Source organism: Sceloporus occidentalis, unplaced genomic scaffold (genome assembly GCF_023333645.1).
Source record: "Sceloporus occidentalis isolate IW3139 unplaced genomic scaffold, rSceOcc1.0.p SCAF_10, whole genome shotgun sequence".
In the NCBI taxonomy this organism is placed as follows: Eukaryota; Metazoa; Chordata; class Lepidosauria; order Squamata; family Phrynosomatidae; genus Sceloporus; species Sceloporus occidentalis.
In genome coordinates, this window is record NW_028316990.1 from 31,595,323 (window position 1) to 31,622,731 (window position 27,409).

Here is a 27,409-nt window from a genome sequence, read left to right on the forward strand (position 1 = left end):
ATTTCCTTAGTTGGAGAGCGAGACTGCCCGGCTAGAGAGGCTGTCTCTTCTAAAATGGCGGCACGGGAAAGGGCCAAGGGAGCCTCTCTAGCCGGGCTGGAGGTCTCTTCTTCTAATGGCTCCTCCCGCTCTGTGGCGGCGACTCTATGGTGGCGGCGGGTGTTTTGAGCTTAGCGGCGGGAAGAGGGCCTGGCTGAGGGCAGGGAAGGCAGAGAGGAGCAGCAGCCTCCGCAACAGCAGCAGCAGCAGCAGCCATGGCCAAAGGTAGCTCTGGGGCTTCCAGGGGATGAGCGTTGTGTGGGCCTGGCCCCTTTGGTAGCAGCAGCAGCAGCATTCCCCAGCTGTGAGTCAGTGGGGATGCTGGGAGATAGAGTCCTAGAGTTGGAAGAGACCCCAAGAAGGGCCCTGATCCGGTCTAACCCCTTTATTCTGCCATGCAGGAACTCTCAGTCAAAGCACCCCCATTGACAGAGGGCCACCCAGCCCCTGCTTAAAGAAGGCCTCCAAGGAAGGACTGGAGGAGCTGACAGGAGGCAGTGTGCTTTCCTCCCCTTCACTCTTCATGGCTGCCTCTTTAGGGACATGTTTGCCCAGAGGGAAACCCTACTTGCCCAGAGAGAAGCACTGGAGACGGGCCCTAGGTTTCCCTAGAAGCTGCTGTTCCACAATAGACCCCTATCTATGGGCAAGCAATTCCCCAATGTTCCCCTATGGGCAAGCAATTCCCAGTGTTTCTCTAGGAGCAAATATTCCCCAATGATCCTCTATGGGCAAGTATTCTATTGTTCTCTATGGGCAAGTATTCCCCAATGATCCTCTATGGGCAAGTATTCTATTGTTCTCTATGGCCAAGTATTCCCCAATGATCCTCTATGGGCAAGTATTCTATTGTTCTCTATGGCCAAGTATTCCCCAATGATCCTCTATGGGCAAGTATTCTATTGTTCTCTATGGGCAAGTATTCCCCAATGATCCTCTATGGGCAAGTATTCTATTGTTCTCTATGGCCAAGTATTCCCCAATGATCCTCTATGGGCAAGTATTCTATTGTTCTCTATGGCCAAGTATTCCCCAATGATCCTCTATGGGCAAGTATTCTATTGTTCTCTATGGCCAAGTATTCCCCAATGATCCTCTATGGGCAAGTATTCTATTGTTCTCTATGGCCAAGTATTCCCCAATGATCCTCTATGGGCAAGTATTCTATTGTTCTCTATGGCCAAGTATTCCCCAATGATCCTCTATGGGCAAGTATTCTATTGTTCTCTATGGCCAAGTATTCCCCAATGATCCTCTATGGGCAAGTATTCTATTGTTCTCTATGGCCAAGTATTCCCCAATGATCCTCTATGGGCAAGTATTCTATTGTTCTCTATGGCCAAGTATTCCCCAATGTTCCCCTATGGGCAAGTATTCCCCAATGATCCTCTATGGGCAAGTATTCTATTGTTCTCTATGGCCAAGTATTCCCCAATGATCCTCTATGGGCAAGTATTCTATTGTTCTCTATGGCCAAATATTCCCCAATGATCCTCTATGGGCAAGTATTCTATTGTTCTCTATGGCCAAGTATTCCCCAATGTTCCCCTATGGGCAAGTATTCCCCAATGATCCTCTATGGGCAAGTATTCTATTGTTCTCTATGGCCAAGTATTCCCCAATGATCCTCTATGGGCAAGTATTCTATTGTTCTCTATGGCCAAGTATTCCCCAATGATCCTCTATGGGCAAGTATTCTATTGTTCTCTATGGGCAAGTATTCCCCAATGATCCTCTATGGGCAAGTATTCTATTGTTCTCTATGGCCAAGTATTCCCCAATGATCCTCTATGGGCAAGTATTCTATTGTTCTCTATGGCCAAGTATTCCCCAATGATCCTCTATGGGCAAGTATTCTATTGTTCTCTATGGCCAAGTATTCCCCAATGTTCCCCTATGGGCAAGTATTCCCCAATGATCCTCTATGGGCAAGTATTCTATTGTTCTCTATGGGCAAGTATTCCCCAATGATCCTCTATGGGCAAGTATTCTATTGTTCTCTATGGCCAAGTATTCCCCAATGATCCTCTATGGGCAAGTATTCTATTGTTCTCTATGGCCAAGTATTCCCCAATGATCCTCTATGGGCAAGTATTCTATTGTTCTCTATGGCCAAGTATTCCCCAATGTTCCCCTATGGGCAAGTATTCCCCAATGATCCTCTATGGGCAAGTATTCTATTGTTCTCTATGGCCAAGTATTCCCCAATGATCCTCTATGGGCAAGTATTCTATTGTTCTCTATGGCCAAGTATTCCCCAATGATCCTCTATGGGCAAGTATTCTATTGTTCTCTATGGCCAAGTATTCCCCAATGATCCTCTATGGGCAAGTATTCTATTGTTCTCTATGGCCAAGTATTCCCCAATGATCCTCTATGGGCAAGTATTCTATTGTTCTCTATGGCCAAGTATTCCCCAATGATCCTCTATGGGCAAGTATTCTATTGTTCTCTATGGCCAAGTATTCCCCAATGTTCCCCTATGGGCAAGTATTCCCCAATGATCCTCTATGGGCAAGTATTCTATTGTTCTCTATGGCCAAGTATTCCCCAATGATCCTCTATGGGCAAGTATTCTATTGTTCTCTATGGCCAAGTATTCCCCAATGATCCTCTATGGGCAAGTATTCTATTGTTCTCTATGGCCAAGTATTCCCCAATGATCCTCTATGGGCAAGTATTCTATTGTTCTCTATGGCCAAGTATTCCCCAATGATCCTCTATGGGCAAGTATTCTATTGTTCTCTATGGCCAAGTATTCCCCAATGATCCTCTATGGGCAAGTATTCTATTGTTCTCTATGGCCAAGTATTCCCCAATGTTCCCCTATGGGCAAGTATTCCCCAATGATCCTCTATGGGCAAGTATTCTATTGTTCTCTATGGCCAAGTATTCCCCAATGATCCTCTATGGGCAAGTATTCTATTGTTCTCTATGGCCAAGTATTCCCCAATGATCCTCTATGGGCAATTATTCTATTGTTCTCTATGGCCAAGTATTCCCCAATGATCTTCTATGGGCAAGTATTCTATTGTTCTCTATGGCCAAGTATTCCCCAATGATCTTCTATGGGCAAGTATTCTATTGTTCTCTATGGCCAAGTATTCCCCAATGATCTTCTATGGGCAAGTATTCTATTGTTCTCTATGGCCAAGTATTCCCCAATGATCCTCTATGGGCAATTATTCTATTGTTCTCTATGGGCAAGTATTCTCCAATGATCCTCTATGGGCAAGTATTCTATTGTTCTCTATGGCCAAGTATTCCCCAATGATCCTCTATGGGCAATTATTCTATTGTTCTCTATGGGCAAGTATTCCCCAATGATCCTCTATGGGCAAGTATTCTATTCTTCTCTATGGCCAAGTATTCCCCAATGATCCTCTATGGGCAATTATTCTATTGTTCTCTATGGCCAAGTATTCCCCAATGATCCTCTATGGGCAATTATTCTATTGTTCTCTATGGCCAAGTATTCCCCAATGATCCTCTATGGGCAATTATTCTATTGTTCTCTATGGGCAAGTATTCCCCAATGATCCTCTATGGGCAAGTACAGTGGTACCCCGGGATACGAATGCGCCGCCTTACGAAATTTCCGGGTTACGAAAAAAATCTATTTAAAAAAACTGTTCCGCGTTACGAATGTTTTTTCGGGTTACGAAAAAACTTTTGGTGCTTTTCGGCGCTATTTCGCACCAAATCGCGGCTTTTCCCCATTAGCGCCTATGGCTTTTCGGCTTGCGAAAGCCTTTCGGGTTACGAAAGCGGCGGCGGAACGAATTATTTTCGTAACCCGGGGTACCACTGTATTCTATTCTTCTCTATGGCCAAGTATTCCCCAATGATCTTCTATGGGCAAGTATTCTATTGTTCTCTATGGGCAAGTATTCCCCAATGATCTTCTATGGGCAAGTATTCTATTGTTCTCTATGGGCAAGTATTCCCCAATGATCCTCTATGGGCAATTATTCTATTGTTCTCTATGGGCAAGTATTCCCCAATGATCTTCTATGGGCAAGTATTCTATTGTTCTCTATGGGCAAGTATTCCCCAATGATCTTCTATGGGCAAGTATTCTATTGTTCTCTATGGGCAAGTATTCCCCAATGATCCTCTATGGGCAATTATTCTATTGTTCTCTATGGGCAAGTATTCTATTGTTCTCTATGGCCAAGTATTCCCCAATGATCCTCTATGGGCAATTATTCTATTGTTCTCTATGGGCAAGTATTCCCCAATGATCCTCTATGGGCAAGTATTCTATTCTTCTCTATGGCCAAGTATTCCCCAATGATCCTCTATGGGCAAGTATTCTATTGTTCTCTATGGGCAAGTATTCCCCAATGATCCTCTATGGGCAAGTATTCTATTGTTCTCTATGGCCAAGTATTCCCCAATGTTCCCCTATGGGCAAGTATTCCCCAATGATCCTCTATGGGCAAGTATTCTATTGTTCTCTATGGGCAAGTATTCCCCAATGATCCTCTATGGGCAAGTATTCTATTGTTCTCTATGGCCAAGTATTCCCCAATGTTCCCCTATGGGCAAGTATTCCCCAATGATCCTCTATGGGCAAGTATTCTATTGTTCTCTATGGGCAAGTATTCCCCAATGATCCTCTATGGGCAAGTATTCTATTGTTCTCTATGGCCAAGTATTCCCCAATGATCCTCTATGGCCAAGTATTCCCCAATGATCCTCTATGGGCAAGTATTCTATTGTTCTCTATGGCCAAGTATTCTATTGTTCTCTATGGGCAAGTATTCCCCAATGATCCTCTATGGGCAAGTATTCTATTGTTCTCTATGGCCAAGTATTTCCCAATGATCCTCTATGGGCAAGTATTCTATTGTTCTCTATGGCCAAGTATTCCCCAGTGATCCTCTATGGGCAAGTATTCTATTGTTCTCTATGGCCAAGTATTCCCCAATGATCCTCTATGGGCAAGTATTCTATTGTTCTCTATGGCCAAGTATTCCCCAATGATCCTCTATGGGCAAGTATTCTATTGTTCTCTATGGCCAAGTATTCCCCAATGATCCTCTATGGGCAAGTATTCTATTGTTCTCTATGGGCAAGTATTCCCCAATGATCCTCTATGGGCAAGTATTCTATTGTTCTCTATGGCCAAGTATTCCCCAATGTTCCCCTATGGGCAAGTATTCCCCAATGATCCTCTATGGGCAAGTATTCTATTGTTCTCTATGGCCAAGTATTCTATTGTTCTCTATGGGCAAGTATTCCCCAATGATCCTCTATGGGCAAGTATTCTATTGTTCTCTATGGCCAAGTATTCTATTGTTCTCTATGGGCAAGTATTCCCCAATGATCCTCTATGGGCAAGTATTCTATTGTTCTCTATGGCCAAGTATTCCCCAATGATCCTCTATGGGCAAGTATTCTATTGTTCTCTATGGCCAAGTATTCCCCAATGTTCCCCTATGGGCAAGTATTCCCCAATGATCCTCTATGGGCAAGTATTCTATTGTTCTCTATGGGCAAGTATTCCCCAATGATCCTCTATGGGCAAGTATTCTATTGTTCTCTATGGCCAAGTATTCCCCAATGTTCCCCTATGGGCAAGTATTCCCCAATGATCCTCTATGGGCAAGTATTCTATTGTTCTCTATGGCCAAGTATTCCCCAATGATCCTCTATGGCCAAGTATTCCCCAATGATCCTCTATGGGCAAGTATTCTATTGTTCTCTATGGCCAAGTATTCTATTGTTCTCTATGGGCAAGTATTCCCCAATGATCCTCTATGGGCAAGTATTCTATTGTTCTCTATGGCCAAGTATTCCCCAATGATCCTCTATGGGCAAGTATTCTATTGTTCTCTATGGCCAAGTATTCCCCAGTGATCCTCTATGGGCAAGTATTCCCCAATGATCCTCTATGGGCAAGTATTCTATTGTTCTCTATGGCCAAGTATTCTATTGTTCTCTATGGGCAAGTATTCCCCAATGATCCTCTATGGGCAAGTATTCTATTGTTCTCTATGGCCAAGTATTCCCCAATGATCCTCTATGGCCAAGTATTCCCCAATGATCCTCTATGGGCAAGTATTCTATTGTTCTCTATGGCCAAGTATTCTATTGTTCTCTATGGGCAAGTATTCCCCAATGATCCTCTATGGGCAAGTATTCTATTGTTCTCTATGGCCAAGTATTCCCCAATGATCCTCTATGGCCAAGTATTCCCCAATGATCCTCTATGGGCAAGTATTCTATTGTTCTCTATGGCCAAGTATTCTATTGTTCTCTATGGGCAAGTATTCCCCAATGATCCTCTATGGGCAAGTATTCTATTGTTCTCTATGGCCAAGTATTCCCCAATGATCCTCTATGGGCAAGTATTCTATTGTTCTCTATGGCCAAGTATTCCCCAATGTTCCCCTATGGGCAAGTATTCCCCAATGATCCTCTATGGGCAAGTATTCTATTGTTCTCTATGGGCAAGTATTCCCCAATGATCCTCTATGGGCAAGTATTCTATTGTTCTCTATGGCCAAGTATTCCCCAATGTTCCCCTATGGGCAAGTATTCCCCAATGATCCTCTATGGGCAAGTATTCTATTGTTCTCTATGGCCAAGTATTCCCCAATGATCCTCTATGGCCAAGTATTCCCCAATGATCCTCTATGGGCAAGTATTCTATTGTTCTCTATGGCCAAGTATTCTATTGTTCTCTATGGGCAAGTATTCCCCAATGATCCTCTATGGGCAAGTATTCTATTGTTCTCTATGGCCAAGTATTCCCCAATGATCCTCTATGGGCAAGTATTCTATTGTTCTCTATGGCCAAGTATTCCCCAGTGATCCTCTATGGGCAAGTATTCTATTGTTCTCTATGGCCAAGTATTCCCCAATGATCCTCTATGGGCAAGTATTCTATTGTTCTCTATGGCCAAGTATTCCCCAATGATCCTCTATGGGCAAGTATTCTATTGTTCTCTATGGCCAAGTATTCCCCAATGATCTTCTATGGGCAAGTATTCTATTGTTCTCTATGGCCAAGTATTCCCCAATGATCCTCTATGGGCAAGTATTCCCCAATGAACCTCTATGGCCAAGCATTCTCCAATGATCCTCTATGGGCAAGTTTTCTCCTATTGTTCTCTATAGCCAAGTATTCTCCAATGTTTCCTATGGGCAGGTATTCCCCAATATTTCCCTAAGGAAAAGCATTCCCCAAGATATCTCTGCGGCCAAGTGTTCTCCAATGTTTCCCTATGGGTAACTACTGCTATTTGTTCTAGTGCATCCCATCCTTTTAAAGCAGGTGTTGGCGTCTGTCATTCAGCCAGGTAGAAAGTAACTTTGCTGTTATACTTTTTTGTGGGGGGGGGGGGGGGGTTCAGTCTTAAATGGCTGTCGTCTGGAAGAGTTTATTCCTAACCAGCATCTGTGGCTGGCATCTTCAGAGAATGCTGGCATGGAAGAGAGTGGGATACACACACACACACTCTGTTGGTTGAGAGGAAGTGAATCTCAAAGGTGCTACAAGATCCCTTTGCGTCGTGATATTCCAGACTAAAAGAAGTTGTGCAAGCTTAGCTTTCCTAGACTTGGTCTACTTCCTCAGATGCATGGAGTGAGCTGCTGCCCAGGAAGGACCTTCATAATCTGAAAGAATATTTAGCCATTAGCAACAAACAATACACATGCAAATCACTCCTGCCTTTCCAGGTCACACAATATATATAGCCAAGTCCTTTCCATGCCAGCATTCTCTGAAGATGCCAGCCACAGATGCTGGCGAAACGTCAGGAAGAAACTCTTCTAGAACATGGCCACAGAGCCCCCAAAACCCACAAAAAACTATGAATGCCGGCCATGGAAGCCTTCGACTTCACAAATATTTTTATCTGTCGTACATCACCTTGGAAACCCTGCTGGCTATATGTAATAATATGAATAATTATACACCCTTTATGCAACAATTATACACATTCCTCACTCTTGCTCCCCTTTTGCCGGTGAAAAGGAAATAACTCAAGATAACTTAACTGCTCCCTTTTCTCTTTAGTATGGCAGCATCCGTACCTGAATGTCTTTAAGCACTTTAAGGTGGAGGAGTGGAAAAGGTCGACTAAGGAAGGCGATGTCACCACAACTATGGTAAGGTCAAAAGTTAAAAACGTTTCTTGTCTTCTTCAGTACAGGAACTGTTAGGAATTCACTTGCAGAGAGTATGGCCTCATACAGTCAGGGCAAAATAAAGTTGCTTTGGGACACTTTGGAGATAGGCTGTTTTAATGATGCATGCATCCTAAGAGGCCGGAAGCCACGCCAAAACCACACTCCAGTCCTAAGGAGTGCAGCATAGCTTTGGCACAGCTTCCAGCCTCTTATGATGCAGACGTCATTAAAACAGCATACTTCCAAAGTGACCTGAAGCAGCTTTATTTTGGCCTGTCTGTATGGGCCCTATGTATACCTTGCAGGTGACCAAATATTGTCCTATTATTGCTGCATATAAAGTTTCCATTTCCTAGTGTATGCAATTTCTGGGGGCTCTGTTGGAGCCTTGTTCCAATTCAGTATCACATAAAAGACAATGGGATAGAATGCTGTGCTGAGATTAATCAGGCTTTTTGAGACTTATAACTCATAACTCATCTGCTGAATGGAGATCAAGGTGTCTTCTCTCTTTTCTCTTTTTTATTCAGGACAAGACTCTGAAAGGGACGGTGTATCGCATCAGTGGTTCAGTTCCTGCCAGTAACTACCTTCAGCTCCCCAAAACCAGTACGCAGTCATTGGGCCTTACTGGTCACTACCTCTATATCCTCTTCAAGCCTGCACCAGCCAAATACTTTGTTGTGCACCTGGATGTTGTCACAGAAGTAAGTCCCTTCTGATCACCCCTCCCTATTAATAGTGGCTAGAGGTATAATAATGTGAGCAAGAGGGTGGTGGGGGTTTATCTGAGTCAGGCTTCTAGCAGTACCTACTTACTGGATCATGAAGCAGACCCAGCCTTTCTGGAGGTCCTGATGAGATCCAGTTGCCAGCCATGAAAACAATAGTTGCAGCTGGATGCAGAATTTGATTTCTTGAGCATCATACTTTTTTTATTTTTATAAAATACATTTGTTGAGCAATTTTCTACATTCTGAGTACCACACATGCCACCTGCTAGTTCTGGGATGGCAATATTTCTTTCCATGTTCCTCCATCCCTAAAAACTTTTTCATAGGGGAAAGCCCATTGTAATGTCTAGGGCTCTGGAAAGTAATTTTGCCCATTTAGGCCTAAAAGAAGGTTTTTCTTCAAAATAAGAAACAACATTTTTCAGTGAGTAAGAATAAATTGAGAAGTTTAGGGGAGGTGGGATCATAAACTGCACTTTTCTCACTCCTGGTCTAGACCTTTATGACTATGAAGCCTCGTGTATAATTATATTACATGCCCAGTCTGTAAAAGTCAGTTTTTAAGTTTGCTCACAATAGTTGTTATCTTATGCAGAAATTGTAGTTGTTGTCTTTGGCCCCATACAGACAGGCCAAAATAAAGCTGCTTCGGGTCACTTTGGAGCTATGCTGTTTCAATGATGCATGCGTACTAAGAGTCCAGAAGTTGTGCCAAAGCCGTGCTAGGACTGGATCATGGCTTTGGCATGGCCTCTGGACTCTTAGGACGCATGCATCATTTAAACAGCATATTTCCAAAGTGACCCGAAGCAGCTTTATTTTGGCCTGTCTGTATGGGGCCATCGTTTCATATTATTGACTAGTGCAGAGCATTTGCTTCCTGAGACAGAGAGGACCATACCTAATGAACAGGTTGTGTATCTTTATTTCCAGAACAGCCAGGTGGTCCGCATCTCCTTCTCCAACCTTTTTAAGGAATTCAAATCAACAGCCACTTGGTTGCAGTTCCCATATATTTGTGGGGCAGCCAAAGGGTCAGTCCACGAAAGCACAGCCAAGGCTTCCAAACGAGGTAAAGGTTAAGAACAAATTGTCTAAATTTGTGGTTTTTTCCCAGCCTTGTGAATTAGTTACTACATCTTTATTGGCTTAAATCCAAGTTCTTCGAGGGCTGAAGTTGTTGGTTGGGCTGCGACTTTATCTTGAAGGAAGGGCAGAGTATGGTTATAAAGAAGCAAAACAATGCAAAACCAAACAATAAAGGCACTTCTGATGGTTCTCCAGATTCATAGTCTTATCAGTTGGTTCAGTGGACCTGCAGAGTAAACCAGGATGGTTAATCTCATTTTGGGGAAAATCCTAAGAAACTGTTAGTTCCCTGATCTTCCTTTTGAATTTGTGGCTGGAGAAGGTTTGATCTGGGGACTTACTGCTTTCTTGCTTACATTTAGCTGCTATGCTTCTAAACATCTAAAGAATTAGAAGTGGCGGGGGGCACATGATGTCCCTTCTTATTTAGGGGTTGGATTTGGGTTGAGGGAGATTATATGTGTTTGATCAATGTGAATTCGAAGGCTTTCATGGCTGGCTATGTGGCCATGTTCTAGAAGAGTTTATTCCTGACGTTTTGCCAGCATCTGTGGCTGGCATGTCTGATAAAGGTCTATAGAAATACAAGCATGTTCTCAAGTGTGTTTCTGCTCTTCAGATCTGGTAAGCCTGGCCCCCAGCACTGTGCGATGGACTTGCCTGATGCTTGATCTCCGCTACATTCTCTCTTTGTACTTGAACAGAAGCTACAGCCATCTTAAGAATGTTAAGCTTTGTGCCAACCTCCTGGTGAAAAACCTATTCACTAGTGACTTGCTCTTTGACCCAGGTGAGCTCTAAGGAGAAGTTCCACAAAGTTGATCATTTTCATGGCCATTTAAAACTAAACCTGGCTGCCCATGATACCACGATCAAGGTAGTCTTATAAATATGCCTTTGGTGGGATAGAATGAGCCTTGGAACCCCAAATTACCCTTTCTAAGTCTTTTCTGTCTCCCAGTCTTTTCATGTGTTGTATCTTGACCTTGTGATGTGGTGTTCAAGACAAATTGGACAGGAACAGACCGAAGGGCCATTCCACTATCAAAGCCACAGTTGTCACAAGTCCCAGTTGTCTTGATGCGACAAAACAGCCCAGTGTTGGCTCTGCATTGACTGAGAGTAACCTTACCATGTAAATCCTTGCATGAGTTGCATATGAGTGGAAAAGGTGGGCAGGAAGGGTATTAGATGCCAGAATCCTCTCTGCATTAATGCAGCATTGTAGCAAAGTATGTGTATGTGATGATCTGTTGAGGGTTAAAGCATGATCAGACCCAGGATGCCAGTTACTAAGAGGATGCTCACTAGCTTGCACCAGCTTCCAAGTACTGATGTGGTAGGAGTCATTTATTAGCATGGCATGGAATTGTACTACCATGTTCGCTTTTGTTTAAAAACAACTATTTTTATAGGGGGATGCTATGCAGAGTCTTATAACAAATGCTGGAATTCTCTTCTCATTGAAGTGCTTCTGTGTGCTTCATCCCTTTTGGTGCTTTTAGGTGTGACCTTCTCTGAGGCTCAACAGTCCAAACTGGCATTGCGTGGCATCTCCCCCATGCCCAGAGAAATGGCCTTTCCTGTGCCAAAAGGTGAAAACTGGCATGACCTCTATGATTATGTTCGGTATGTTTTGCCAAGTTTTGTCTTTGTGGTTCCGTTACGGGATTCAAGCTTTCTTTTTCTAATAGGGGTATCCCTTGCATAAAGATTAAAGAGATAGTGTATGTCTTGTCTAGGATGTATATAGGGATAAATTTCAGGAGAGAGTTTTGTGCCCAGAGCACTGTGCATCCCACATGCTACTTCTTGTTATTCTTATATTTCTGAGGCTAGGGTGTTTATTGCAACCTGTGGAGTCAACAGCAGTTCAAATTGCCATCCTTATTGTAAATCTGGTTCTGTGCCTAGTAGTCCAGCATCTGCCTGTCAGCTGCTCTAAAAGTCTGTTCCATTTGCTACACTAGTATCAACCAGCTTTTCTCTGGTTATCTTGCCCAGGTTTCCTTCTGGTGGATCCAAGATGCCATTTGATTCTATTCAGAAAGGTGCTTTAAATCCTGCTGCAGGTAAGTGAATGAATGTAAATACTGTACGGGATTGGAATTTTTTAATGAAGATCTTCCCACCCTAACTCAGGACCCATGCCATACATTATAAATCACATAACCCAACCACACTGTGCTGCGAAGAGTGGGTGTGAACAAGACAAATAGTGGTCAAGGTCTTTTGGCATAGCACTTTTAGCATAGCGTAAATATCCAGCAGCTTAGTTATATTGGATTCCAGAGTTGCCCGACTGCTTGTTCATTGGGCACCAAGGCCTTGAGCAAACTTGAAAAGCTTCCCACCCATCAAATTAAAAGGGAGAGAGGGGCCTCTTTTTGAGCTTGTGTAATGATGGGTGGCACCATACTTTCATGATCTCTGAGAAAGGACAACTACTGTTTTTACATTTTTATAAGTTGTCTGGGTCCCAGGATTGGGGAGAAACCCAGGATATAAATAATCTGTTGTCATCGTCAGGATTGAAAAGGATTCTGACCACTGTTTCAAGATGCTAGCAAGGAAGGGAGTTCATTGATTCTAACACATGAGCCAAGAGCTGTGGCATTTGGATCAACTGTGTGTTATTAACCTACCTTGTGGATTCCAGATTACACACTTATTGGTCGTATGTGTATACACTCACCCACACACTCCATAGAACAGATGCCATTCTATTGTGGCACTTTGAATTGAATTGACATGCTTTGCTTGAGTTGTCAGAAGTGTGCTTTCCAATGGAGTACTGTTTTAAGAAATCCTCTCCACATTGACCACCCAGTGGGATTTAGCCACAGGTAAGTGTATCTAGGCTGCAGCCTTGGATGGCAGTCCTGTATACACTTACCTGAGCAGAAGACTCATGAAACATGGGGGCTTACTTCTGACTAAATGCACATAAGATTATACCACGTGTGTCTTCCTCTTATCCTTTCAGTTGCTCATGTCGAAGATGATCCAGTCAGCCAGCTTCCTAAGCAAGTAACTCTTAGCAAACCTGTTCGGGACAGGGTATCTCTCATCCAACAGATTACCAGTCCCAAGGAGGTGAGTATGAGTTACTTCATTTAGCAAACACTGTGCATACTTCAAAGGTCACTGATCAAATTGCAGAAACAATGGGAGCTACTTCTAAGAAGCAATGACCCATGGCAGTTGGTTCTGACAAACTGATTTGGCCCTTACTGGAAGCAAGATGGTTGTGTAGAACGCTGTTGTCCTGATCTCTGCTTTACCACGCTTATTCTCAGATGACCCGCCAGTCTCCCCTCCTCACAAAGAATGTCCCCAAGATTGACCGGACAACCTCTGAGCCTCTTCAGACAGACCATGCCTGCTGGAGAGAAGGCCTGCAGGCCAGCAGTGATTCCTGTCTCCCATCATCTCCAGCAGATGATGGAAGCATTCATGTTTATGCCCATAAAGATGTTACCATCCATGCAGTCAGTGTTGATTCTGATGAGGTAAGCCAACGCTCTATGCATCATTGCCATAACTACCTAGTATACATTCCTGTGGACAGTTTTTCCAATTGAATAAACATAATGCTTCCTTGGGAAAAGATGGCTGCTTAAATAAAGGAGACTTGTCTGCTTGTACTGGAAGAGTTGTACTGGAACATTTTCAACATTTCTTCTCATTATTTAATGTTTGCTATCTCTGTTTTCAGCATTTGTACAGACAGACAAAAGGGCCAAAGGTGATCTCTGCCAAGAATTCTGTTTGCTGTCTGGTAAGAGAATGGACCTTGCCCATATGCTGTTCTAAAGTATATCTTTTTGATGTTCATTGTCCTTGCATCTCCCCTTATTTCCCTCAAGCTTACAGCGATGGCCATCCCAGGCCCCCTGAGTCACTTCTAATCATCTTTCCTCTGATGCAATGGAGGCATGGAACCAAAGATGATTATAGAAACTGTCTCATATCAAGTCAATCTATTGATCTATCCATCTCAATAGCAGCTTTCCAGGGTTTCAGAGAGCAGTCTTCCCTAGCCCTGTTTAGAGATTCCAGGGTTTGAAGCTGGACCCTTCAACATGCAAAGCAGATGTTCTGCCACTTAAATGATAGCACTTTGTTAAAAAGAAGCTGGTCCCATTCCACAAAGTGACTTGGTAGTAAATGCAGTGTTAAGGAAATTTCGAGCGGCTCATGTTTAGAGCCTTGTAAAGATTATTTGCTGTAATGGAAAAGATGAAGGCTCCTTCTACCATTAAGTGATACGGTACATTGTTCTGGCAAAAGCAGAAGTTGTTATGTGTTACACATGTTTACTGAATCTGGTGATGGATTGATTTTCAGAGGCTTTTACCAGATCCAATTCTGAAGCTGAAGAGGATTATTGGATTTGGAGGCTGTAGCACCAGATGGGTCAGTATATTCCATACTTATTAAGTATACATATCAATAGCAAAGCAAAATGTATAGTGATGTTGTGTCGTGTTTTAGTTATTTTTAATGGTGTGTAGTGAAATTAAAGGGGTCACCATAAGTCGACATGCAATCTGAAGGCACATGAACATATATTTTAAGTTATCTCATAGCATTTCTGACTGCCATCTTAAATATTCTTGCCTGAGAGGAGGCTCCCTTGAAATCAGTGGGTTGAGAGTGGTGGATAATGGAATAGATCGGGAAGTTCACTATGTCTGTGCCAACTTGAGTTTCATCTAAAACATGTTATTCAAAGCAACTGATATTTACAGATAAAATCACTGTTTGAAACATTTAATGACTGCAGGAATGAATAGCATAAAACATTTTAAAAAACATGCTATGGACTTGGCCTGTGACATTGGCTCTTTTGGCCAGTGCTGCTGGGACTTAAAGGCAGACAGTATCTAGCAAGGCACAGTTGTGTGCTGCTGGTATGGAAGTCTTCAACTTGCCTTTTTGTCTTGTCACTCAGGCTTTATGGGCTGCCGGTGGTTCTGTGGTGGTCTACCCCTGTCATGCGCTGATTGTAGCAATAGCGCTAGACTCCGGCAGACAGAGGTTCTTTGCTGGACACACCGATAAGGTACCTTTTGACACTCTCGTCCTAATAGTATAGCTTGTATGCAAAGTATGCACCGTGGAGCATTTGTAAGACTGGAAGGAAGTATTCTGGGACTTATCTGGAATTAGAAGTAATGTTCCAGTATCTCACAGAAATCATCCAGCATTTGTTAAAGGATTTCATGTCTGCATTTGCTTCCTACTTTAGTTAACAGAAATCATAAATCTATTAGGTGGCTTTAGGAAAGGTATGGTCCTTTTTAGAACCTTGCTTGTCTGTAATAGTCTAGTCTATTTTATAAGTATTATGCAAATATTCAGAGATATTAGTGGTGAAGCTGTTTAAGTGCTGTATGAATTCAGAGTAGCAGGTGATGGTAGTAGCAGCCATTCTTCAGATGCACCGAAGGCCAATTGCTTTTCCTAGTTCAAATACATCCATGTTATGGAGAACATTGTTGTCTTCAGTTCTTTGAAAAATAGTTCCAGGTTGGGCAGAGCAGATAGAGTTTTTTCATGTTAAAAACACACATTTTTTCAGTGAAAGGAATGATAAAGCCTCTCTCTACTGTGGCATGAATTTCTGCAGGTGGCAGCCCTGGCATTCAATGGCAACAGCACTCTGCTGGCATCTGCACAGATAGGGCAACCAAGTGTGATGCGTCTTTGGGATTTTCCGAGCGGGAAGTGCCTCTGCATGTTTAAAGCCGGCATGCATTCAGTCTCTTGCCTCAGGTAAGTACCAAACAGCTTGAAAGAAGGGGAAGGTGCAAAGTGGAAAAATAAAGACTCCCCCCTAGATTTAATGATGGCAACTTTGCCCAGCATACTGCATTTCAAGCTTAGGTTGTCCCTCAACATAGTAAGCTGCATGTTCTCCCCATGTCTTGTGTGATCTGTCATTAACCTGTCACAACTTGTTCTTTTGCAGCTTTTCCTACAGTGGGAGTGTTCTGTGTGGCACTGGGAAAGACAAACATGGGAAAACTGTGAGTAAAACAACACTTCTTCCTCTGAAGGCAGAGAAATGGGTTTCAAAAGTGTGTGTGCATCCACTTTTCTATGTAGATACTTCCCATAGACTGAAGCATCCTATTACTAGTCCATACTACTTAAATCTCCTGGGTGCTTTTCCTTTCTTTGCAGGTGGTGGTTGTGTGGAATACTGTTCAGGTGAATCATGGAGGAGAAGCAGTGGTGCTGGCCAAGGCGCACACAGATGTGGACATCCAAACCATGAAGATTGCCTTTTTTGATGATACCAGGTAAATGAGAGCCAGGGTAGTGGAGTGCTTCAAGTGTTGGAGCAGGACTCTGGGAGACCAGAGTTCAGATGCCTTTTGAGATGTGAAAATTCACTGGATGACATTGGCCAAGCCACACTCTCTTAGCCTCAGCGGAAGGTAGTGGCAAACCTCCTTTGACCAAATTTTGCCAAGAAAACTCAGTGATAGGTTCACCTTAGGGTTGCCATAAATTGGAAAAACCTTTATAGGCATATAGCCTCAAAAACACTGGTTGTGCTTCCTCTTTGAGGAAAAATATCAAATTCAAATATTGCCAGAGGAAGTAGCTTAACTTTTCCATCACATTTGCTTGAATCCAGGCTGTTGAAATGGATACTTGATGTATGGTCATTGCATCAGTCGCCAGACAGAAAATTCAGTGGACTCTTGTCGTTTTTAGCTCTTTGCAGTTATGCAGGCAATCACTCCATTTGTGTAAGTGTTCACAACACAGATGTTTAGTCCAGGTGGAACAAAAAAGCAACATTGTACAGAGAGGAAAAACAGCATGTTGAAGGATGCAAAGATTACACTGGAAGGGAAATTGTTGGGATCAAACTGCTCCATTTTGAAACTAAGACCAGTGCAGGGTTTTTTGTTTTTGTAAAAACCCTTCCTAGTTTCTTTCTCTAACTTTTCTCGTAACAGGATGGTGTCATGTGGCAGAGACAATGTGAGGCTGTGGCGTGTCAGGAGTGGATCACTGCGCTCCTGCCCAGTAAACTTGGGTGAACATCGATCTCTGGAATTCACAGACCTGGACTTTGAGGCAGGCCATAACTCCCAGCGTGAGCCAGAAGATCGGACTCTGTGAGAAGCTGTTTTACTTTCTTCAGCACAGTGGCCCTTTGCTAATCCTTTAAAATAATAGTGATCTTGCAAATTATTTGTGATCATATATTGAACTGCTTGTGGTTGAGTGGCTTGTTGTTATTTTCTTAGGTTTGTCTGCAGCAGGAGTGGGCATGTCTTGGAAATCGACTATAAGACTGTCGCTGTCCGAAATGCCCGGCGTCTCTTGCCATCTGAGGTGCAGCACTCTCACCGGCGGGAGAAGCAAACATTTAACTCGGGTGTGTTTTCTGAAATTGTGATTTTTGTTTTTTTAAAAAACAGCAATTTTATTTGCAAAATGAAAACATACAGCAGAAATGTAAAATGAAAGAGGAAACAAAACAGGGTCTGTTTTCCAGATGACTGGGGGAGGGCTGTATTAAAGGTCCCTGAAAGACTCTTAGGCGGGTTACAGACCGCCTGTTTGTGGTGGCCTGCACTCGCCCCCTTCCGCGCTGTATCGGGGCCTCAGCTGCCAGACCGGCAGCCTCCGAGGCCCCGATCCGCCGCTTTCCAGGCCGCAGGGAAGCGGCAAAAGGCCGCTTCACCGTGGCCTGGAAAGGGGTGTCCTTGGGGCTTCAAGCACCAAGGACACCCCGCGGCAGTGGGGAGGAGGAGAAAGGGGCCGCTTGGCCCCTTTCTCCTCTGTGTCGCTGGGCGCAGCCATCTAAAGGCTGCGCCCAGCGATGCAAACCCCAGAAGGAGCTCCGTTTCGGAGCTCCTTCTTGCACTGTGGAAAGGGCACTCTAGGCGCCCTTGCGCGGTGCAAAGACGTCACATCCGCGCCACCTCGTTTGGAGGCAGCGCGGTTGTGACCTAATGGCAGTGGCTGTGTGGACGCCCCTTTCTAACCCTAGCACGTGCGGAGCGCGCACTTTTAGGCCCATCTGTAACGGGCCAATGTCTTTCCAGACTATTTCATATTAGTTGGTGGGGCTGTGTGGGCAAGCTCCAGATCTTCTCATGCAGATAGAACTGACAGAGGTGCTGCCAATCTCCTGTGGGTTTGAAGTTTTTCTCTTGACGTTCTTGCATATTTTCAGAAAATATTGGATCTTTGTTCTTTCAGGTCCTGGGATTGCACTAAACAGCATATGCCTCTCTACAAGTTTCTGTGCCACAGCCTCTGAAGATGGCTACCTGCGGCTGTGGCCACTGGACTTCTCTGAAGTCTTCTTGGAAGCAGGTATGTACAGCTTAATGTCCATACTCCCACAATGAGGTATACTGTATGTTTAATTTGGGCTTCCTGATACAAGTTGCATAGAGAAAAGGCAAGCTGGGTTGTCATCTTCATACTTCTGTGAGGCATGTGTGCTCAGCAGTCATGACAGAAATTCAGTATCTTCTTTATGGTTTTCATTATACTGTTGTTTAAATTTATTTGTATCATTTTCAAATACATGTTTTAAATTGATTTCAGTCTCATTAATAGTTTAATTCTGTTTTATTGTTGGCCTTTTGTATGTTTTAACTCTGTTGTATTCATTTTAATTTGTAAACTGTCTTGTGTCCCAGTATTGAGAAGGAGGCAAGGTATAAGTAAAATTGTTAATCATCATCACCAGCACCACCTTATTTTGTGTTCATCTTGGGCCTCTTTTGTTATCTCATGATAGTCTAGGCCAGAGATAAAGAATGTGTGGTTTCACACCACACTTCACTATTGTGTTTGGTGGGTAACCCAGATAGGAATTGTTCTTCCACACTTCCACAGGAAGGCAACACTTCCCACTCCAGTCAAGACTTGTACATAAAAAGATCCACATTTGTCTTTCTCCAGAGCATGACTACCCAGTGTCTTCCGTTCGAATCAGCCCAGATAATATGAAGGTGTTGTGCACAACCGCCACTGGGAATGTGGGCTGCTTGGATATCCAGTCTAAGGACTACTGCACCATTATGCGCTCCCACATGGATTCTGTCTTGGCGTTCTCTGTGGAGGGATCCCAGCTATTGACTGTGTCTCAAGATAACACCATTCGCATCTGGAATCTTGAATCTATGCAGCAGGTAATATTAAAAACTCCTTATTAGTAATGTTGGCAAGGTATTCAGAGCTGTGAATTAATATTTTATAACTGGGAGCCCCAGATGTTGTCAAGCTTGAATTTTCATTACCTGTTGCTGGCATGGCCAGTGTTAAGCGATAATGGGAATATTTGTCAGCATCTCAAGAGCCATTTCAGTATGAAGACAGTAATAGACTTTGTCCTTTGCATCCTTTACTACATGCCCCTAAGTTTTATTCTCGACTTATTCATGAGTCATATCCAAATCCATAATTTTGGCCCCAAAATGAGCCCTTGACTTGTATGTGAGGTCAAGTTATAGTGGAGTATGTACAGTATTTCCCTCTGTTCAGTTCAAGTGCTACAGAACTTAATTGCTTGTGTGGATGTTGTGTGAGTGAGATTTCTTCATTGCTTGATTCTGCCAGTCTCTTACCTTGTGTCTGACCAGGATACTACTCTTTTAACTACAGCTGTATGAATTCACTGCCTCTGATGAGACCCCCTGCGCTGTGGCTTTTCATCCCTCGCAACACATCTTTGTTTGCGGTTTTGATACTGGCGTGGTGAGAATCATCAGCCTGGCTGCCTCAAAATTACTTGAAGAACACAAGTATGTTTTCATGTACTTTCAGTGTTCTGTGTTTAAATTCAGAGTGATAGAAATTGATGATGGTTTCCTGAAACAATATTTCTTCATGAAAAAAAGTGTGTGAAATGAAAGAAGTTCCCCTGTAATGTAGTACAAAAGGAATCATATTCCATATCTCATTTTGCAGACAGCATCGTGGTTCAATCACTGGTCTGACCTTCTCTCCAGATGGCAATTTCATGTACAGTTCCTGCAGTTGTGGAACCTTGGCTCTTTATAACTGTGCTATCCAGAAAAGTCACATTGTTAGAGTTCTCGGTAAGTGTTGAGCTTTTGATATAATCCTCTTATATTCAGAGTGCTCTTTTGATTCATTCCCATGTCTAGTGTTCTAATGTAAGAAAAGATTTATGGGATGATGGTAATCTATGTAGGTGAATGGTTTGGGGCCAAGTACTATCTGGCTATGGCTTTAGCGTGACTGTGTCTTTTTCATGAAATAAATTGTTGCATGAACTCTTGTTACAGGATGATTTTTGTGACTTAGTTATTTGCAGGATGCCTTGATTTTTCTTCCCTTGTTTATTTTCATTGCTTCCAGCTAATGTGGTGTCTCAAGAGGCTGACTATGGTCCTGATGCATTGTCTGTCAGTTGCGATGGACGTCTCTTGGCCTTTGTGGGACCTTCCCAATACATTGTGACTCTCATGGATGCCCATACCCTAGATGAGGTAAGTGTCAGTTGCTTACCTCTCATCATTCTGTCCAAAGTCTTGAAGGGAAAGACATTTATCATAATTACACTGGAGGAGAATCTGGAATGAATTTCCTGCTCTGAGGGAATTGTGGCAGTCTCACCTGAAACCACTGCCTTATACACTCCCTTCCCCATGCCATAGCAAATGCAAGCATACTCCTCTCAGGGTGCTACTGCCGCAAGGATATCTACAAGATCTGGCTGTCATTTTTAACAGCACTTAAGAGCAAGCATGGTGTAGTGGTTTGAGTTTTGAACTAGGACTCCAGGAGGCCAAGGCTCAAATCCCCACTGACCCATGGAAACCCACTGGATGACTTTGGGCGAATCACCCTCTTTTAGCCTCAGAGGAAGGCAATGGTGAACCTCCTCTGAATAAATCTGGTCAAAACAGCCCTACGATGGAGTTGCCATTAATTGGAATTTACTTGAATGTGTGTAACAAAAATAAGTTCTGATAGGCCTTTTGTCAGAGATTCGTTCATTTTCTGCTTGTAGGAAGATGCTTTAAAAAAACGTAGGAGAGCATTGAAAAAGTGTGCCTCTTGCTATCTGAAGTGGTACAAGTCCATTCTTCTACTTCATTCTGCTATGTGTGTAGTTCAGGTTTCTTACTGTCCTCTCCTTGAATATTTCTTATCCTTTTAGGTCTTTTAATACAGAAATGTTTCCATCATGTAGATGAGACTGGATAGTTTTAACTGTCCTACTTTTTCTCCTCCTGACAGCTACTGAGAATAGATGTCAGCATATTGGACTTGGACAGCACTGTCTTGGATGTGGCTGTGAGACTCTGCTTTGCTCCTTTTCCTCTTGGCCATCTTTTGGTGACGACATCCTCCCAAAAGGTTCTTGTGCTCGATGCCAAGACTGGCCGCTTGATCAGAGTGGTAAGGGAACTCCAGTATCATTTCTTTGTGTCTGAAATGGGACTTCTCATGGTTGCCAGGCTCTTTCGTTCCACTGACATTTTGTGCTGAAAAATCCCAAGTACTATATAGTTCTCACATTTTAAAATAAATGTTCATTACCAGTGTTGTTTGTACCTCTTGCGGGAAAATAATATGTGAATGGTCACCAAGGGAGGTGGGCTGATGCTTCAGTTGAGAAAATCACCCAATTATAGTTTGTTGTGGGTTTTTTGGGCTATGTAGCCATGTTCTAGAAGAGTTTATTCCTGACGTTTTGCCAGCTTCTGTGGCGGGCATCTTCAACTCTTCTAGAACATGGCCACATTGCCTGAGAAACCCACAAAAAACTATGGATGCCGGCCATGAAAGCCTTCAACTTCACCCAATATCTACAGAATGGTCTACCAGATCATATCTAAATCCCATCCACACCAGCATCTTGTCTCCTGGTGCAGATGTTTTCAGGAAGCTCACCAGCAGGGCTTGGAGGCAGCAGGTCTCGCATGCTATGTACTTTCAAGAAACTGGTATTTGTTGATGTGAAACCTCTGAACTTAGTAGTTCAGTTTCACAATTAGTGTTAAAACCCCTTGGTAGACCTATTCTCTGGTCCTTGTGGTCTCTTCCAACTCTACAATTTTATGATTCTATGACTGCAGGTCTCCCAAGTACACAAACAGTCTTGTTCTTCGTTGGCATTGAGCCCAGATGCCCGTTATCTCCTAACAGCTGGCGATAGAGTTATCAAGGTGTGGGATTATGGGATGAGATTTGACATCAACTCTCAGGTAATGTACCCAGCAGGAAAACCAGTCCTATCTTAGACTTCCCACTCTCCCCTGTTGCCCCCATTATCCAGTAGTATATTTTAGTATATTTTGGGGGAGCGGTAGGTCTAGGGTTTGATTTTTTAACTCTATTGTAATCTGATGTATTTTATTGTTGTAACCTGCCCAGGTTCTTCGTGATTGGGCGGGCTATAAATAAATCTTTATTATTATTATTATTATTATTATTATTAATACAAATACTGTATGTATTTTTAATTTCTTTAAGATTTCATGTAGTGTCCTTTGCATATTGCCTCTGTGTGTCATTAGTAGTTTAATTCCAGTGTGTGGGGATGAAGTACTAAAGGAGAAAGCCATGTTTTTTTACACTTCTTTTTCCCCCCTAGGTTTTTATTGGCCATTCTGAACCAATACGTCAGGTGAGGTTCACTCCTGACCAAACGCAAGTCATCAGCGTTGGAGATGCCATCTTTCTGTGGGATTTCCTAGGTGTGTTTGTAGAGGAGTCCTCCAAGGATGAGTAAGAATCTAATTTTTTTCGTTGAAGCTATTTGTTTTGGGAATACGTATCAGTCAGCGCCTGTATATTTATGCTGTGTGTTTTCATTTCTCCATGATTTTAACTCTATGCCTGTTGCCATTCCAGACTCCTTTCCTCCGAGTCCTTGAATTCTCCCACAGTTGGTAAGCTTTGCATTGTTGTAAAGTTAGGTTATCAATGAAGAGCATTATTCAGAGCATAATGATTTTTCAGAATAACCCTAACAAAGTCAGAACAGCTGGCACCTATATCTATTATGGAGGGATGTTGCTTGTTCATTATTTTTATGCCTGATGCTTATCTCAAAGTATTCCTACCATGAAAAGGTAGCTTAGGTAGTTCTCCCAAGCCCAATTTTATTCTTACAACAGTCCTGCGAGGTGGTTTAGACTGAGAATGGGAGTAACTGACCCAAGGCTACAGAATCTGTTGGGTGGCTGAATGGTGATTTAAACCTGAGTATCTTCAATCCTAGTCTAATGTTCTAATCACTAAATCATACTGGTGTCATACTCTCTTTATAACCCCTTTCTTTCTTTCTTTCTTAGAACCTGATCTGGAAAACATGCAAGATTTGACATCCAAAGCCAATGACACCCCGCGCCAGCTGGTCCCTCTGCCTACTGTTGTGTCTCCACCATGCCTGGAACTCAGTTCTCTCCAACGAATGGCAGAAGATGAGGGTGAGTGAAGGGACCTTGCAGTTGTTGGCAAGGAATAAAGCTCCTTTGGTGGCTCTTTTAAACCTCCACAGTCACTCTGATGCCTCTTCATTCCTCTTCCAAGCTTAACCAAAATGTACTTGACCTGCCATTTCTCAATGCCCAGTTTGTTTTGGATGAGAATTACAAGTTACAGTGAAAAGTTGCCCATAGTGTTTTTCAGAGCAACGTTCTGAAACTAAACTGGAAAGTTGAAGTGATGTGGTACCTTGAGATTTTGACCAGGCCTCTTTTATCAGATATGACTTTCAGAGGGCTCATAGGTGAATTTGGTTAACTTTGTCCTAATGGTGGGATTTCCAGTGTTCTGCTATATTTATAGTAAAAAACGTTGGAGGGAAGGAAATACTCCTGTGTGAAAGGGCAGAGAATTTTCTCATCACAACATCCCATACTATCTTGGACCTTGGAGGGATACAATACCCAAATCAGTTTTTTGCACTTGCCTGCCTTGCTCTAAGGAATTTTCTCTTGGATTTGGGATTTATAAACAAAGTTGGTAATGAACTGCTTCAGTTCCATTGCTGCTCTAAGCTATATAAGCAAATGTATAACAATGACAAATTGTCCTCTCCCAGTCATTGTCCTTCATTTCCACTCTTTCAGATCTGTTTTCAGAATCCGAAGAAGAGAAAGGAACAAACCAAAAAGGCAGTGGTGGAGATGTTGTTAATGGAGATGAAATCCACTCAGACCTAGGCTTGAAGGAAACAGTTTGTAGCAAAGAGCCACTGGCTGTGAAGCCGGAAGTTGTTCAGCCTTGCTTACGACCAAATAAACAGGCAGCAAACGGTAGGTTGAAATGCATTATTTGTTCGATTGTTTTGTAAAGTTTGCACTATTTAGGATGGGATATGCAATGTTATGCTATTGGTGATGGTGAATGATTCAGTCTGGGAAAGCCAGCATGTCAGTATAGTCAGTAGTAGACAATTGGACTAAGATTCTGGGGACCAGAGTTCGAATCCCCATTCAGCTATGGAAGCCCACTGGGTGACCTTGGGCAGTCACACTCTCTCACCCTCAGAGCACAGATGTGGCAAACCACCTCTCAATAAATCTGGCTAAGAAAACCCTATCCTAGGGTTGACATAACATAGAGTTGACTTAAAGGCACATAGCAACAACAGCATCAACAATGCAAAGGAATCTTATTGCATCTTGGAGACTTAATGGCACTAAAGAAGTTGTCCTTGTGGTGATGTTATGTTCCTCTGGTGAAGGATTATGGGAGGCATTACTGAATGTTTATTTTTCTTTATGCTAGAATGCAGAAAGGAAGGTAAAGGATCTGAGGCTCAAAGCAATATCCGCCCAGACTGCTACCGGCATTTTTCTCCTCGCTTCAAAACATCTTCACCCCCTAAGGTAAGAACTGCCTTGAGCATGTGTAAAGGTAAAGCATAGGGGAGAAAGTGAGACATAGTTCTTGTGTCACCATATGGCTGTATACATGTGAGTCAGTTATACAACATCTGTGCATTGTACTCTGCTTGAGTATGCCTGGGAAGCAAGATTGGAGGGACAATCCGGCTCCCATCAGCCCCAGCTATTTTAGCCAAGGCTGTGGGATTATGGAAATTGCAGTTCAAATACATCTGAAAAGCTATAGTTGCCTATCTTTGTCTATGTACATACATAAAGGCTAGTCCCAAGGTGGCATTTCACCATCTATATATGCAGAAAGACTTAATAATAATAATAATAATAATAATAATAATAATAATAGGTTTTATTTATATACCGCCCAATCACTGGGAATCCGAGCGGTTTACAATAGCCCACAGGCTTCCCTGCCCACAGGCTTACAATCTAAAAGACACGACACAAAAGGAGAAGGGAATGGTGAGGGGGGAGGGAATCAGGTCCAGCATTCTTCTCTCCCTCTGAGGCCTGGACCAAGGCAGATGGACCGGAGGGAGGGCTCTTCTTCTTCAGGCTAGCCCCTGATGGAACAGGGCCAGCCTACTCTCTCCCTCAGAGGCCGAAAGATGACAGTTAGGGAGGGACGAGCCTCTTTCTTCAGGCTAGCCCCTGGTGGAACTGGGCCAGCCTTCTCTCTCCCTCGGAGGGCGAAAGATGACAGTTAGGGAGTGAGGAGCCTCTTTCTTCAGGCTAGCCCCTGATGGAACTGGGCCAGCCTTCTCTCTCCCTCAGAGGCCGAAAGATGACAGTTAGGGAGTGAGGAGCCTCTTTCTTCAGGCTAGCCCCTGATGGAACTGGGCCAGCCTTCTCTCTCCCTCAGAGGCCGAACGATGACAGTTAGGGAGTGAGGAGCCTCTTTCTTCAGGCTAGCCCCTGATGGTACTGGGCCAGCCTTCTCTCTCCCTCAGAGGCCGAAAGATGACAGTTAGGGAGTGAGGAGCCTCTTTCTTCAGGCTAGCCCCTGATGGAACTGGGCCAGCCTTCTCTCTCCCTCAGAGGCCGAAAGATGACAGTTAGGGAGTGAGGAGCCTCTTTCTTCAGGCTAGCCCCTGATGGAACTGGGCCAGCCTTCTCTCTCCCTCAGAGGCCGAAAGATGACAGTTAGGGAGTGAGGAGCCTCTTTCTTCAGGCTAGCCCCTGATGGAACTGGGCCAGCCTTCTCTCTCCCTCAGGGGCCGAACGATGACAGTTGGGGAGGGAGGAGCCTCTTTCTTCAGGCTAGCCCCTGATGGAACTGGGCCAGCCTTCTCTCTCCCTCAGAGGCCGAAAGATGACAGTTAGGGAGTGAGGAGCCTCTTTCTTCAGGCTAGCCCCTGGTGGAACTGGGCCAGCCTTCTCTCTCCCTCAGAGGCCGAAAGATGACAGTTAGGGAGTGAGGAGCCTCTTTCTTCAGGCTAGCCCCTGATGGAACTGGGCCAGCCGTCTCTCTCCCTCAGAGGCCGAACGATGACAGTTGGGGAGGGAGGAGCCTCTTTCTTCAGGCTAGCCCCTGATGGAACTGGGCCAGCCTTCTCTCTCCCTCAGAGGCCGAACGATGACAGTTGGGGAGGGAGGAGCCTCTTTCTTCAGGCTAGCCCCTGATGGTACTGGGCCAGCCTTCTCTCTCCCTCAGAGGCCGAAAGATGACAGTTAGGGAGTGAGGAGCCTCTTTCTTCAGGCTAGCCCCTGATGGAACTGGGCCAGCCTTCTCTCTCCCTCAGAGGCCGAACGATGACAGTTGGGGAGGGAGGAGCCTCTTTCTTCAGGCTAGCCCCTGATGGTACTGGGCCAGCCTTCTCTCTCCCTCAGAGGCCGAAAGATGACAGTTAGGGAGTGAGGAGCCTCTTTCTTCAGGCTAGCCCCTGATGGAACTGGGCCAGCCTTCTCTCTCCCTCAGAGGCCGAAAGATGACAGTTAGGGAGTGAGGAGCCTCTTTCTTCAGGCTAGCCCCTGATGGAACTGGGCCAGCCTTCTCTCTCCCTCAGAGGCCGAACGATGACAGTTGGGGAGGGAGGAGCCTCTTTCTTCAGGCTAGCCCCTGATGGTACTGGGCCAGCCTTCTCTCTCCCTCAGAGGCCGAAAGATGACAGTTAGGGAGTGAGGAGCCTCTTTCTTCAGGCTAGCCCCTGATGGAACTGGGCCAGCCTTCTCTCTCCCTCAGAGGCCGAACGATGACAGTTGGGGAGTGAGGAGCCTCTTTCTTCAGGCTAGCCCCTGATGGAACTGGGCCAGCCTTCTCTGTCCCTCAGAGGCCGAACGATGACAGTTGGGGAGTGAGGAGCCTCTTTCTTCAGGCTAGCCCCTGATGGAACTGGGCCAGCCTTCTCTGTCCCTCAGAGGCCGAACGATGACAGTTGGGGAGGGAGGAGCCTCTTTCTTCAGGCTAGCCCCTGATGGAACTGGGCCAGCCTTCTCTCTCCCTCAGAGGCCGAACGATGACAGTTGGGGAGGGAGGAGCCTCTTTCTTCAGGCTAGCCCCTGATGGAACTGGGCCAGCCTTCTCTC

At 44.1% G+C, this 27,409-nt stretch overlaps 1 protein-coding gene across 2 annotated transcripts in view; it reads left to right on the forward strand.

Moving 5' to 3' along the window:
• The first annotated feature begins 12 nt into the window (after positions 1–12).
• The window catches only part of LOC149306352 (WD repeat-containing protein 90-like), a 37,953-nt gene continuing 10,556 nt past the window's right edge, over positions 13–27,409 (forward strand). For both annotated transcript variants that reach the window (XM_089539744.1, XM_089539745.1), the window contains exons 1-29: positions 13–264; positions 8,072–8,163; positions 8,715–8,891; positions 9,852–9,990; positions 10,627–10,797; positions 11,513–11,636; positions 12,012–12,079; positions 12,994–13,103; positions 13,307–13,519; positions 13,726–13,788; positions 14,358–14,426; positions 14,965–15,075; positions 15,643–15,788; positions 15,985–16,042; positions 16,200–16,318; positions 16,988–17,149; positions 17,282–17,412; positions 18,243–18,359; positions 18,957–19,186; positions 19,659–19,798; positions 19,965–20,095; positions 20,379–20,509; positions 21,264–21,425; positions 22,106–22,234; positions 22,624–22,757; positions 22,884–22,921; positions 23,327–23,461; positions 24,107–24,292; positions 24,768–24,868. In XM_089539744.1, coding sequence (XP_089395870.1) covers positions 255–264; positions 8,072–8,163; positions 8,715–8,891; positions 9,852–9,990; positions 10,627–10,797; positions 11,513–11,636; positions 12,012–12,079; positions 12,994–13,103; positions 13,307–13,519; positions 13,726–13,788; positions 14,358–14,426; positions 14,965–15,075; positions 15,643–15,788; positions 15,985–16,042; positions 16,200–16,318; positions 16,988–17,149; positions 17,282–17,412; positions 18,243–18,359; positions 18,957–19,186; positions 19,659–19,798; positions 19,965–20,095; positions 20,379–20,509; positions 21,264–21,425; positions 22,106–22,234; positions 22,624–22,757; positions 22,884–22,921; positions 23,327–23,461; positions 24,107–24,292; positions 24,768–24,868 — 3,597 coding nt within the window. In that variant the 5' untranslated portion in view covers positions 13–254. The remainder of the gene's footprint in view (positions 265–8,071; positions 8,164–8,714; positions 8,892–9,851; positions 9,991–10,626; positions 10,798–11,512; positions 11,637–12,011; positions 12,080–12,993; positions 13,104–13,306; positions 13,520–13,725; positions 13,789–14,357; positions 14,427–14,964; positions 15,076–15,642; positions 15,789–15,984; positions 16,043–16,199; positions 16,319–16,987; positions 17,150–17,281; positions 17,413–18,242; positions 18,360–18,956; positions 19,187–19,658; positions 19,799–19,964; positions 20,096–20,378; positions 20,510–21,263; positions 21,426–22,105; positions 22,235–22,623; positions 22,758–22,883; positions 22,922–23,326; positions 23,462–24,106; positions 24,293–24,767; positions 24,869–27,409) is intronic.